General features: G+C 42.2%; 1 protein-coding gene across 1 annotated transcript; it reads left to right on the top strand.

The window, feature by feature from the left end:
* The first annotated feature begins 5,467 nt into the window (after nucleotides 1-5,467).
* On the top strand, nucleotides 5,468-13,985 carry LOC115057587 (neurabin-1-like). Its single transcript, XM_029524744.1, has 17 exons — nucleotides 5,468-7,243; nucleotides 7,867-7,999; nucleotides 8,198-8,318; nucleotides 8,411-8,515; nucleotides 9,174-9,264; nucleotides 9,354-9,500; nucleotides 9,713-9,766; nucleotides 10,280-10,380; nucleotides 10,599-10,727; nucleotides 10,855-10,942; nucleotides 11,032-11,098; nucleotides 11,174-11,310; nucleotides 11,405-11,634; nucleotides 11,793-11,858; nucleotides 12,265-12,463; nucleotides 12,909-13,097; nucleotides 13,478-13,985. Exons 1-17 carry the CDS (start codon nucleotides 5,468-5,470, stop codon nucleotides 13,706-13,708), a joined length of 3,864 nt encoding a protein of 1,287 aa, XP_029380604.1. The 3' UTR covers nucleotides 13,709-13,985.
* The last annotated feature ends 188 nt before the right edge of the window (nucleotides 13,986-14,173 follow it).

The following is a 14,173-nucleotide window of genomic DNA, read 5'->3' as shown; positions in this document are numbered from 1 at the left end:
GTGTGACGCTACCGGACGGAGGAAGCTCCCCGGTTGTCGGTGGTCTTTAACGAAGCCGAGCTTTGACTGCGCCCCCTCCCCTCCCCGCCCCACCGCTTCGAGCTGCTGCTGCTGATGCTGCTGCCGCCTTCATCAAGGCATGTGCAGATGACTTGTGTCAGTCCGCCTGAGCTGGCACTATGAGGGCACAACACATACAGTGGAGTAATGGAAATAGTTCACGTGTCACTTACTTTGGCCAACTCATTGGGAGAGAACAGATCAACATGTCAGATCCAGTTCTAACCCTCACATGGGGTGCTGTAAGGCACAGTTTATCCATACTGATGAATCCAGCAGCCAACATTAACAACGGAGGCATGCAGCTGGGAAAAAATAGGTATATTAAAAAAAAAAACCTGTCAGATACTGAAAAACTATAAGTGACACAGTGGGTGCTTTGAGGATTTATTTATGACTCCCCCTCTCTGATCAGTGTGGAAAGCCCTGTGATTAGCTCTGCTCTGGTGTTGTGTCTATCTTATCAGTCTGCTGAAATGTCATTGGTCTTTTTCCACGAATGACATTCTGACGTATCACAGCCTACAGGTACAGTGACAGCCAATTTCCATTTAGCTGCTTCGCTTTCTGGGGCCTGGTGTGCTGGGTCGCTGTCATAGTGTCATGTCTCAGTGGGACACTCCAGCACAGCAGTCAGTCAAAATGTCTGCTGTGAAAAGGGCCTATTGGAGGAATATGGTGGTTGGAAATGCTTATGTGGGGCCAAAACTACAATTGAAAAGAATGATCAGGCACAAGTTCATGACTTATTGCATATTTTTACCACCTGAACGTTATGGTATGAAATAACAGCTAAGTCCACCACAACTACATGCCTATTTCTATCTACTCTGTTTTCTTGTACCAATTTGGGCAATGACCTAAATCTCAGCAACAACTATAATATATATGTTTACCTCCCATAACACATACTGATACAGGAACCGGTGCTATATCGTTCATATTTTTGATATTAAAAAAGGTATGAGAATCAGATTAGGTTGAAGGTTTTATGATGCAAAAGGACAGACAGCCTGCCATATCTGCGTATTGTCAGTATTAAGCTGGCCATACAAGGCAGCATGGCATGCTTGAGCTGTATATGAACATTGGTTCTGTATAGACAGGCTTTGATCTCCAGCTAAATAAAGAGCAGAGCAAGATGCAGCTGCTATGGCCTTGAAGGAATGCTCACATGAAACTGAATATGAAAAGCAACAAAGCAGCAACTTGATAAGAGAGAAGCAGCAGAAATGCGGCTTGTCACTGCAAAAATGGAGGAAAGGAGGGATGGGGGGGTCTGTTGATCAGGGGCAGGGATTTTTATTTTATTTTTTTTTAAGCATTTGGCCCTTACTAGAACTGTGACTGATGTTCCAATCAAACTGAAAATACGAAAATAAGAGAAACAAAGCATTTGTAAACATTTGTATCTGGGGATTTTCTGTATTCACGGTTTGCTAAGGAGAAGCATGACAGACAGACAGCCAGTCAGGGACAGAGGAGTACAAGGATAGTTTATAACACAATGATAAATAATACACAATGGCAGTAAGAGAATAGCTACTGCAAAGAGGACCCTCATTTCCTTCTGCTTATTCAGTACAATGGCAGCGGAAAATCTCTTAGTTCTACTGTATCAGGTCATTTACAATGTTTTATATGTGTGAATTCACCTGTTGAAACTGTGAATGCAGCATGTGGATGTTAATCTCGCCTTGCTGCATCTGTTTGAAATGGCAATTCAGTACGCTTGACTGTAATACTTGGGGGTGAATGACTAAGATTTCACCATAAATGAAGTGCATCAGTGCCAGCTGTCTCTGCAAGGGGATCGCTCTGTTTTTGGAATATTCTGCATAAAAAATGTGGAAAGCTGAAAGCTTCATTACAACCGAAAAAACACAATACCAGTTAAACCCCATTGGTAGACTGCTAAATTAAATGCACAGTTAAAAAGTCTGAAGCAAAACCTTTTAAACAAATGTATATGATTGCACGTCCGAGGCTTTTATAAGTCAATAATATCTCGGCATAAACCTCTTTCAAAATAAATCAGTCTTGTGAAGATCAGTTTTTATTGTGTTTGGTCCAGGTGGGGATTAAATTCATAAGGCTGTAATGCCAATCCATTAATCTTCACAGGGTTGCATCATGATTACTGATGGTGTTAAAATAAACGTGCAGTACACACATCCAGACACAGAGTGGCAGTGTCATTGTTTGTGGAAGTGCAGATGCATTAACATTTGAATTATAAAAACAGCCATTTAAGGGGCATGCCAGAGTATTTCACAGCCCTATACACTAACTGTGCAGCACTGCAGAACCTCTACAATGTGCTCCACTCCATTAAATTGGAAACGCTGGAAAACTCAAAATATGGTTGACTGAACAGATAACTGTGTGGGGTATAACTGTCTGCCAAATACAGCCTGAATGACACACACCCAGGGAGCTGACATCATCATATCAAACTGCATCTGAGTCTAAAGACAGCATCTGGCTATTTTTCCTAATTTGACTCCTAAATTACTGTAACAATGTTGGTGAACTAACATTAACTATATGCACAATAACTATATGCATTATAAAAACATGTATGACATTTCATTACACCAATTAAATCAATCCATAATTGATTAATTGAAATGACTATTTTTTCAAGGATCCATTTAATTATTTTCTAAAAGAATTGTGTCAAGACACGTGCTGAGTTGTGTTTTTTTATCGTTCAAAAACAAAAAATAACGTTACCCTCAGTTCTCTCTGGTGGAAAAAGTACATCATGACACTAATCTTATCATCTCAGCATCATTCTGGTTACTTAGCAACTGAGTCAAGACACATAAGTTGGGTTAATCAATTAAATTTCATTTTCTCTTAAAACTGTCCTAATTTTGACAGATTTGTTAGTCCTCCTTAAAGATGTGATAATAGCTTAATTCGTATACCCCTCAACGCTGTGTGTGTGTGTGCAGACATGACTGTCTAGCATTGTCTATATTGAAAGAAAAATCCTTGTGTGTGCCTGAAGAGGGAGGAGCAAGAACTTGAGCAGGAGTCAAGGTGACCTGCAGTTGGTGAGAGAAAGGGTTGAGGAAAGTTCAGTATTATGCCAGTGCACAAACATCCTGGCATTTCTCCTATTATCTTACCCACCATCAATTACAACTGCAATTGCTGAGTTAAACAGAGGAGACTTGATATAATTCACAACAACTCTAATACCTGTAATCTATGCTTTCCCCCACCTGTAACCCTCAATATGAATGGTTGCCACCCCTTGAGTCTGACATATTGATTAAACCAATTCAGGTTAAATTTCTTTGCTCATTCTTTGTTTCCATCAACGCCGTCTCACTCACTTTCTTGCAGCCTCTCTAAATTTACTTTGCCACCTGCTCTGACATCACTCCCTCATTTTCTGCCACTACTTCAGTGCACTTTCCCTACTTCCCCTCCCTCTCTTGGTTAGCCTCATTCAGAAGTAGGCTTTTGTGATTGGCCAGTATTTATATCAACTAGGTCCCACTGCCACCTGGGACAATGGTCTCCAGTCAGATCCAGGTCGCATCAAGTAGACCCGTTCTTCTCTGCACCAATCAGTCCAGTCCAGTCCATCTGCCTTACAAGCCAGCTTCACAGACAGACAAAGGTACTGCACCGACTCACCCACTGGCACCACACGTGCGCTCTCTCTCTCACTCTCTCTCTCTCACACACACACACACACACACACACACACACACACACACAGGTAGGCACATACACAGACATCAGCAAGGTGCTGCATCACTGCTCCCTGCCTCACAGACACAGAGGTAGACAGTGGGAGACCTGGCTGACTGGACAGACATGCACCATGCACAGGTGAATATTTCCACCAAGCTTACCTCTGACTCTCCTACAGCTTGTCACACAGATACCGCTTCTCGCAGCAGATGGTAATGTTGGCAGTGATGCTGAAAGACAGGTAAAGGTAAGTGGATGTAATAGTGACCTGCATGTTTGGTAGTAGTGTTAGATCCAACTGTACAGCCAATCACCGTCCATTTTAGGAGGAGGTCAATGCTAAATTTGTTATGACTGATTTTGCACAATGGAGGTGCTGGTATCTAACAGGATGAAAGCCAAAATGTTTCAAATGCCCACTGTAGGTGGATTTCGGGGCAGAGATGTAACAAACGGCCTCTCTAATGTAGGCTAACTCGGGCCTGTGTCGGTGCACCGTCAGTTTCACATTAACTGGAGTAGTTTACACAGGATTAGCTCGAGATAATCCAGTTACAGTATTTAGAGACATGAGTCGCCATCTGTCTGTATTTATCACAGCGAGGGAGCCGTCAGCGCCGTCTGACTGCAAACACACACACGCAGCTGCGGTAAGACAACATTTCTGTAAACATTTTAGTGTCGGCCATTAGTGTAGTTTACCTTTTTGTTTGACGGGCAGCTCGAGCCACCGTCGTTACGACCTTTAAACTGCGCGCGCACTTCAACTGGGTTGGTGAGATTTGCTGCATTCACAGGCCGTCGTAAAGTCCTGCTCTCACAATAATGCGTTTAGTTTCCCAGTTTCATGGACGTGTCAATGCAAACAAAGACCTGACTAATGTCACAAAAACGCTGATGTGATTTACAGTGTTGCGTTGAAGGAAAGACAGACGACAACAGCTCTCAACCTCTGGTTCAGTTACCATTAGCAAAGCGCATTAAATTAAAATTAAAACTACAAATACAATTACAAATACAAATATACAAGATAACAATAAACGTTATTTTTTCTAATTTTTACTTTTTTTAAAAATTAATATTTCCCTGCATATATTTAGCGAATTTTCCAATCATTTTCCCGACGGGATTTGAAAGCCGCGCAAGGAGGACTTCATTGCCGCTGTCGGAAACAAGGTAATTATAAATACCTGTGTGGATGAACTCAGTCAGTCGCTACGTTTTCATCTTTCTTCTGGTCTCCTAGTGTCAAGTGATTGTGGGAAAGAGTCCGCAAATCACTTGTTTTGTTTTATTTTATTTTATTGTCTACAACTCCAAGTAATTTGTCGTAGTTTGTCCTGGTAGGAATTTAAACAAATCGACAATTTCGCCCAAGTGAGCGTGTTTAAACGGTAAAGAGTTCACCTTTTCTCAAATTGAATTTCCAGCTGGGGAGAGCGCCAGAGGGCTACCCGACCATGAAGTTTACAGACCAAGTCCTGTTCCTGCCACCTGCTGCCATCCAACAAATGCAGTAACCTCCTAAAACACCAGCCCTCATCATCCAGCACATTCCTGCCTTATTCCGGCCATCCGACTCCACCAGCAAATCCTCAACTATTATTCACCTTTTCCACACTTACCCTGGTCCCTGGAAGGCTTTCTAACCAACCTATTTTATCCAACTCCAGAGAACCTCCTTTCTCAAATGATGAGGACGGACAGTAAAGGCCGAAGTGCTTCTCCTCACAGGATCACCTATAAGTCTGACTTCCACGCCATTAAATGTTCGTTTGACTCTGGGACCAGTTTCCAACAAGGGACCAAAGCTGCTGCTGCCCACCGCTCTGCTGTGCACCCCAGCCTGTCAGATCCCATGATGTGTGACACCAGCAGCACAGGCAGTAGAGGGAGGATCCAGAGCACCAGGGGGACCAAAATTAGAGACAACATCTTCCTCCAAATGGACAGCAAGCAGCTTAAACAAGACGGTGGGCCTCTGCTGTGTTCTAGCTTCATGCATGTTGTGTCTCCCCACAATCCAAACCAGCAACTCCAAACTTCACCTTTCTCCAGATCCAGACGTCCAGTCACAAGTTGCTCATCTGTTCTGAGTGCTGTGGCGTGCATGTCTACTGAATCCTCTCTGCAAGATAAACCTTCTAGATCAGATGAGATAACGGATATTGAACGAGCTGCTCTGGCTCAGAAGTTCACTGTTACCCGCCGGTTATTTGAGATAAAAGGAATGGAGGTTGGTGGAGTTTCAAAACCAGTGACTGGCAGAGGGAGCAAGGGGAGTGCTGATGGGAGAGTAGACGGAGAAGATGACAGCCAGGTGGGGAGAGAAGAGAAGGCATGCAGCAAAAGGAAACGCTTGGATAAAGACAAACCCATAAATCTACCTCTCATAAATGTTTCCTCACCAAAGCCTCCCGCCCCGGTGTCACTGACAGGACACTCTAAATCTCTCCAAGTGGATGGTCATGGTGACACATCCAACAAATCTCCCTCCTATCCTGACAGAGCTGGTCAGACCACAGGAGCACAAGCAGAGGAAGGAAGTCCAGAAGGTGCTAATGTTGACCTCACTTTGACCCCTGAGGAGCCAGTGAGAGCAGAACTTGTCGACATAAAGACAGAGTCATCAGAAAGTGATGAGACTGAAGAGGAGAAGGAGCAAAAAGGCGTACAGGAAAGTGTGGAGGCCCTCGTGGATGATGTTTTTGAATCAAGCATGGAAATGATACCAGGAACTTACACATTTGGTAACAGGGCAGAACTAGGAGGAGATGGCAGGACAATGGCTCCCTCAGAAGAACACCAGAGCCATTTATTTACCAGCCTGCCACGTAAAGGAGAGACTGAGGCTGAAAGGAAAAGTAAAGGAGACAAGTATCAGCAGGTGAATGAACAATGGGAGGGTAAAAGGGAGGAGCAGAACAGAGAGTTTATGGCACAAGCTGAGAAGAAGTCAACAGAGATGGTGAACGACAGGAAGGAAAAGACAGATGCAGAAGTGGAGGAAACCTCTGCAAGGAAGGACATGATGCAAGGGGAAGATGGTGACAAAGAAAATGAGGCTGTGAGGAAAAGTGGAAGTGGAGAGGAAGAATGTGGACAAAGTCAAGTGAAAGAAAGAATAGAGAGAGAAGAAGATACGTCTGTGCATGCCAATGACAAGGTTAAGTATGTGGCCTGCAGAGGAGGTAGTGATGGAAAAGGTGACACAGAAGGAGGCAAAGAGGACCAGACAGGATCTTCAGTAATCTGTGGGATTGAGAACAAAGCATTTGTGTATGATCCTGAATCCCATTGTCACCTAGCGCATTCAGCATCACCAAGCCAGGACTTTGAGAAGTCATTGCGTGCAGAAAATCAGACTTTATTGGAATATGAGGAAATATCTGGTGTATCTGATCAGGATGACGAGGATGCATCAGAGCAGGGAAAACGAAAGGTCAAGTTCTCCTCAGCACCAATCAAGGTAAAGAAATGTTAAAGTTTTGGCTTTCAGCAGTTTTTATCCATATCAACATGACAGCTGCAGGGTCACTTGTCTCTAAAGCTGTGGATTTAAGAAAGCTCTTCATTGGATAGTTTGTGTGAATGTCATTTTCAGCTTTTTAATCCACTTTGGAGAAGTTTTAGCCCAAAGCTATTTTCTGCTTCATATAGGGAGGAGAAAAGGCAAGATCCCACATGCTCCACTCTGTCAGCACTCAGCGCTCAGCTGCTTTGACATAGATGTACAGGAAAAATTCTTGGTGCATGTGTCAACAGCGGGGCACGTTTCATGTCCTCTGCAGCAGCGGTCAGTGTAGTATTAGCAGTTGATAAGTGGGAGTTGTGTAAGTGTACACAGAGATTTTTTGCAATCCTATAACTGTTTGTGCAGTTTACTTGCTCTGATTCTCACCCAACCTCACTGGCATATTTGCCAATATAAACAGTGTCTTGTTGTGTCAATAGCTGCAGATGGTTCTTAGTACAGTAGCAAACATGCACCAGCTATTAATGCATGAAACTGTATTTTAACTCGCCCTAAATTTGACCTGCCCTGTTGGGGCTTTCTTTATATTTTTATGTTGACTATTTACTGTCTGTCAGGTGTTCAGGACTTATTCTAATTCAGAGTATGACAGACACAATGAAGATATCGACCCTGTGTCTGCCTCAGCGGAGTATGAGCTGGAGAAGAGAGTGGACAGGATGGATGTCTTTCCAGTGGAGATCGAAAAGGGTTTGTATATGCCTCTGTTTTACTTTTAATTATTTTAAGTGTCTATTTGGGTGGCCTTTTAAATATTAGAGCCCACATAAATAGATTTACAGCAAAGCAAGCTTCACATTCAAGGTGTTTATTTTTTTTTCTTTTCAGTACAGAGGTTTTAGATACAACAGTTCTTAGGACCAATTCCTGGTGTCTTTTCTCTTTTAGGGGATGATGGTTTGGGTATCAGTATCATAGGAATGGGTGTAGGGGCTGATCAAGGACTGGAAAAACTGGGAATATTCGTCAAGACAGTAACTGAAGGAGGAGCAACACAAAAGGATGGAAGGTGCCTCTCAGCAACAGTCTGTTGTCCACTGGGGTTTGAGCATGGTTTCATTAGAGTGATACAGTATCTTCTCTCTTTACCATGTCTGTTAGGATACAGGTTAATGACCAGATAGTGGAGGTGGATGGGTTAAGTTTGGTTGGAGTCTCTCAGCTGTTTGCCGCCACAGTTCTGAAGAATACATCAGGCCTGGTCAAGTAAGTCATAACATTTTACATAGTGATGTTTTGTACATAGATTTCTTGACAAAGGAAAACATTTAGGAAGTTGTTGTACATGTAGCAAACAGCCTCATATATGTTTCTGTATTCTCACTATTTCAACAAATTGTTTCAGTCTATTGTTTTGCTCACTGTAGATTTAGAAGTCATTAGAAAGGCCATCAGCCTGGTATTTGATATATTAGATTAAAAAACAGTTTAGCTCATGAGTGGCAGCATCAGTCCTCTAAAATATTTCTTACAGAATTTAGTTTATTTACAGATGGAACAGAAATGGTAAGATATGTGTTTAAAAAGGACCAAATCAGTAGATATAGTTGCTTCAACCAACTGGCTGCATATGAATATTGTATTTACTGCAATTAACATTCCTAACTGTCTGCTGAGAACAATGCACTTCTCATGCCAGTCAGCAAAACTTTGCAAATATCTGGAGTACTTCCTTCAAATTTTTATTATATTTGAATGTGCTTCTTCTGAACCAGGTTTTAGATCTGCAAAACCTTTTAAGCAACACAGTCACAGTTTTGTTTGTTGGCCTGTCTATGTTTAGAAATGTCGAAAAAAGAAAATAATCTTTGCTATGCTATACGACGTGGTGAGTGCTCACAGCTGTAACTTATTCCATCTGCAGGTTTTTGATTGGTCGTGAGAAAGAGGGCGTGGAGAGTGAGGTGGCACGTCTGATCAATGAAAGCCTGGAAATTGATAAAACAACCAGAAAGGTGTGTTTTCTCAACAAAGAGTGGCATTGTTAAGAATGAACATACAGCTTTGTTTCACCGTTACTGTGTGTTTGTGTTTCTATATGAAGAGGGAAAGAGCGAGCGAAGGTGAAGATGAGGATGGCAGCATGTTCAAAAACGGCTCACTGACTGAAGAAGAGTCAGAAGATGAAGAGGAGGATGTGTCTTTTCTTTCCAGTCTGGACAGCTACCGGCTTTGCCTTAAATACCAGCAGGTAACGTTTACATTACACATGGATTACTTAATTAATATTGATTAAAGCATTGCATCAGAAAAACAACTTTATATTTACATTTATTTTGTAATATAGTATATTATATATAGTAGCCAGTATTTTTGCTTCTTTCTGATGTAAAACTGCATCTAGTTTCACACACATTTGAACTGATGCATTTATATTTCTTTTCTGCCCTTTTTACTCCATAGCTTCAGTCAAAACTACGAAACAGAACAAGCCAGCTTCACCAAGCGAGAGAAAAGGTAGGTCACACAGCTGAGCTTGAGACCTCGCTCTCACACACATGTACAAACCACTGTGCTCACTTTAATAGACTACCTTTTTTAATCTGTATTTGGAACAGTCTGACCCATTTAACTGTATGAGATGGCTTGATGTGGAGTTATTAGGACATGGGCCGTGCTCCAACACTTCTCCACGTCAGCGTTCCTTTTTCTGCCTTTGCCTTGAAGTAATCACCGCTGTGACATAACTGGGCTGGCAAAAGGCTTTCAGTTGAAAATCTTGCTTTCTTGGAGCCAATTGTCTTTGATCAGCGAATACACCATTTGTTGTGTCACCACTTGTGGAGTAAGAGGTTTGGAGAAGTAACGCAATTGCTGTACTCCAAGAATAGTTTTTGAATTTTATGATATAACATACATATGTTTTTGTTTGTTTGTTGTCAAAGCCCTTTCTTTCCCCTCTGTGCATCTGACATGATTTTTTTTACATGTATGCATAAAATGTGTATCATCCTTTGTCATATTTTCCAGTTAAGGGCATGGGAGGAGAAGCAGGCGTGTTGGGAAAGCCAGAAGACTGAGCTAGAGCAGAGAGCAGAAGATGGAGAGGAGAAAGCTGACAAATTAGAGAAGTACTATGCTATAGACTTTGTTTAATCGCCATTTGTGACTTTTTTTATATAGTGTATATCATACAAGTGTGCTCTGTAATGGTAGATCGGATGTGCTACAGTTCTAGGTTAAATACTATGTGGAAGATTAAAGTCTGTAAAAGGATCATGTCGAGGAGCTATGTAACAATCGGGCCTTTTAAAAATGTGTTTAACAGACCCTCCCTCTATTTTATCAGGTATTGGCAGGAGGCCCAGACACTGTGCAGGGTTGTGAGCCAGCGATTGGCTGATGCCCAGAGCCAATCAGAAAGCTTAGAGATCAAATACAGCAAGGCCAAAAGACTGGTCAGAGAATACCAGAGCAGGTACTGGCACTGTCATTCACTCTGTTCTCTATACACCTCCTCACTCACAAAGGGGGAAGTACAAGTGTCCTCACAGTATTTTCCCCTCATAGATTTGGAAAGAAACATTTTAGATGATCTGTTTCAGGGAAGAGGGAAGGGAGGAAGATTTGAGAAAAGAAATCGAGGAGAGAGATAACAAGCAAAGAGACACTTTTGAAAGGCTTCAAATCCAGGTGAGATCAGTTGTCCCACGACTGTATGGATTTATTCTGCTGAGCCTGCCACCTTTCTGCAGTCATTCTCTCCGCATCATTTGTCACAGAGGCCACAGCAAGAGAGACAAGAGCCTGGAGCAAGAAAGAACTACTCTGTGGACTCCTCAGTCATAGGTAAATGTCTTTGCAGTGGGGTGGTGGACCATTTTTTTTTTTCTCTTTCCAAACCACAACCTGTGTTTGTCTTAGGACCAGACTGGCATATTCCAGTCCCTGATACAGGACGTTTAGACTCCAGTGCTCATATAGCAAGAGCTCAGTTGGCCCAGAAGTCCAAGCGCCACCCACCCTCACGAGACAAACTCAGAGAGAGCTTTAGAAAACAGGTAAGAGGCAGAGCCGAAACAGAACTGCATTAAATTTGCTGTTTTCAAACTGTGACACTTAAAATGACCCATGTCCTCACATGTTGGCTTTTAGGAAATTGAAGTCCAGGCACCACAGGCGAGCCAACTGCTGTCTGCTCCCACCATGGCACAAAGGAGCAGCAGAAGTGACCTGTCCAGCAGCTCCTCCTTCTCGGCCCTCAGTCCCTATCCCAACGCTGGCTCCATCTTCACCCCTCCCATCTATATCACTGACACTGTCACTCCTTCACCTTGCAAATCCTCAGAGACCAGAAAGTCCAAAAGGAAATTTCCAGACTTCAGGTGTCTCTGTCTATTCTGAGTTTTGGGATTTTAAAAGCTATAACTTTGGCCATCTTTCAGCAAAGTCCTGTTCATTTGTCACCATGGTTGTTTTTGTAGACACTGTGTCAACCGTTTTGTGTTTTTTCTCACACTTTTAATGAGTGTTTCTTTTTCAGTGGTCTTCGCAAGTCTCTCAGCAAAAGGAGAAGTGAAAAGCTTAACAGAAGGTCCATGAACAACAGGTGCGATAAGGCCTCGTGTACAAAAACCAAACAAAGAATTGGGGTTTTATCTGGGGAAAAATCAAGCTATTAAGGGTGCATTTCTTGAATTGTCTTTGAAAGGGCTGTAATAAAAGCCTCTCGCCAGTCTAAATGAGAGAGAGAGCAAAAGATCTGAATTATTGTATCTGTTTGTGTTGCACTTCTGTATATTCAGCCAAATTACCTTTCATTGCCTGTTTTAATTGGCATTTTGATTTATGCACAAAATGTAAGAAAATTTGAAAAAGGAAGTGTTTCAAACAGGTTTTTCTTTGGAGATACAGCAAAGGCTGATGGGAACATTGCGACTTCACCACAGCTTTTTTTTTTTTTTTTTTTTTTTTTTTTACATGTGTTGATTAAAATATAGTCAGTTTTCTGCCAGGAGCTCCTGTGGTGACCTGGTGGATGAGCCCACTGGAGTATCTCCAACAGGTTCAGTCACCTCCATGCCTTCTTGCTTGCCCTTTCCCTGGTTTGGAGAGAGGGGGAGGGAAAAGGAGGTGGAGAGAGGCAGGGAGAGGCTTCGATCTGTTTCCAGCAGCAGTTTGCCATACCTGACCACCACGGGCAGACAAGACCAGGTAAGAAAAGCTATGGATGTGTAGGGAGAAGTTTACACGGCTCTTAGTGACCAAGCAGACTGACAGGCTTCTCTGCACGCTTTCCTCTCTTTCAATATTCTGAGTGAAAGTCTTCTTGCAAAACAATGCACGTGTTGGCATGCAACAGATGAGCTTAGGCAGCCCAGATTTGTGTCCTTTGGTTCCAGAGTATTGGCTCTCCAGTGGGCAGCTCCAGCATTGTAGCTCATGCCTCTGATCACTCCCTTTCTGGACACTCTCACACTTTCACCTTTTCCTCCACTGAGGTAAGTCTATCCTCTCCCTCCTTTTCTTTGCTTTTCCTTTAGCTTCTTTCCCTAAGGAGCTTTCCATGCCTTCATTTTTTTTTTCTCTTTCCCAAGCTACTCTCTGCCTTAATTATTCTCTTTTTGTGTCCTTTTCAAATTCTCTGGTGTCCTGTCAGACTTTGGACGATGACCTGGTTCCCAGCAATAACAACAATCGTTGGCAAAGTCAGCCCGTGATGGAGTGGAACAGCCAGCAGGTCTGTCTGTGGTTAGTTGCCCTGAAAATGGATCAATACACCTCTCAGTTTGCTGCCAGAGGAGTTAACGGGACACAGCTGCTCAACATGGACAGTGAGAAGCTCAAGGTGAGCAGCTATGATATACTGAAAATCTCATTCCATACTAAAAATTTAAACATTTTAACTATAGTAGTTTTTAAGACCATAACTAATTAGCTGTTAGGATCAGTGGAATGAACCTCAGTTGTTATGTTTTTTTGTTTTTCATTTATTTAATGAGTTTGATAAAGAAATGTTTATATTAAGGTGTTAAAAAAATAAGATTTGTTGGCTGAGCCTTATAAGGACACACACTTGTCAGTAATTTCTGTGCACTTACCTTAATTAAATATATTTCAATCAACACTCACTGCATTATATAGAAATCACAATTCATTATAATAGATGGTGCACAACCTGTGATTACTATTTAAGTGAGACTTGTTTGTTTTTTCTTTTCACATCAGGCTCTTGGGGTTTGCAGTCAAAGTGACCGGGCCTTTCTGAAGAAGAAGCTGAAGGAGATGAAGAGAAGAGAAGAGAAAGAACATAAGAAAGGAGAGAATGGGCTGAAAGAGAGAAATGCGATCCTGGAAAAAGACAACGAAGCAAAAGAGAGAGTTAGGATGACGTTGGAGACGTCTGTAAAAGACGTCAGATGCAGTGGCAAAACTGTCAGGACTGAGTCTCTCTTATGAAGTGAAAGACGGAGGCGAGGTGAGAGAACGCACCAGCATGAGGGCGTGTTTGACAGAAACGCGCTTCAATTGTTTCTCTTTGGGTAATAGAAACTGGTGGATCTCCACTCACACCCTCTGTTCCTCACATTGGTAGAAATCAATTAGGATGGGTTGGCTCTTCAGACCACAGATTTGCCAGCACCAAAGCTCACACTCACAAGTGTGCATTTCTATCTATATGTCAGTCAGCGTGTGAGAACTTGGCTGTTTAATTTTTTCTTTAACCTTCAATTGTCCTCAGAATGATTTTAATATTTGACAATGTGCTGATTTTATGTGTGCAGGTATCTGCTGTAAATGCTTTTTTATGTATTAATAAATAATGCTTTAAACTTCCTGCTGTTCTCTTAAACAACTAGCCTTGAATAAAGAGGCACACAGCACAAGACTAACAAAAATTTTACTCTCAAAACTCTTTATTCA

Source organism: Echeneis naucrates, chromosome 17 (genome assembly GCF_900963305.1).
Source record: "Echeneis naucrates chromosome 17, fEcheNa1.1, whole genome shotgun sequence".
In the NCBI taxonomy this organism is placed as follows: domain Eukaryota; kingdom Metazoa; phylum Chordata; class Actinopteri; order Carangiformes; family Echeneidae; genus Echeneis; species Echeneis naucrates.
This window is presented reverse-complemented; position numbering and strand designations above follow the sequence as displayed.

Excerpts from the sequence above, each read along its gene's own strand:
- LOC115057587 (XM_029524744.1), top strand. The coding sequence starts at position 5,468 with ATGAGGACGGACAGTAAAGGCCGAAGTGCTTCTCCTCACAGGATCACC. Across the intron at positions 8,000-8,197 it reads TCCAGTGGAGATCGAAAAGG|GGGATGATGGTTTGGGTATC; the intron begins GTTTGTATATGC and ends TTTCTCTTTTAG. Across the intron at positions 10,943-11,031 it reads TTGAAAGGCTTCAAATCCAG|AGGCCACAGCAAGAGAGACA; the intron begins GTGAGATCAGTT and ends CATTTGTCACAG.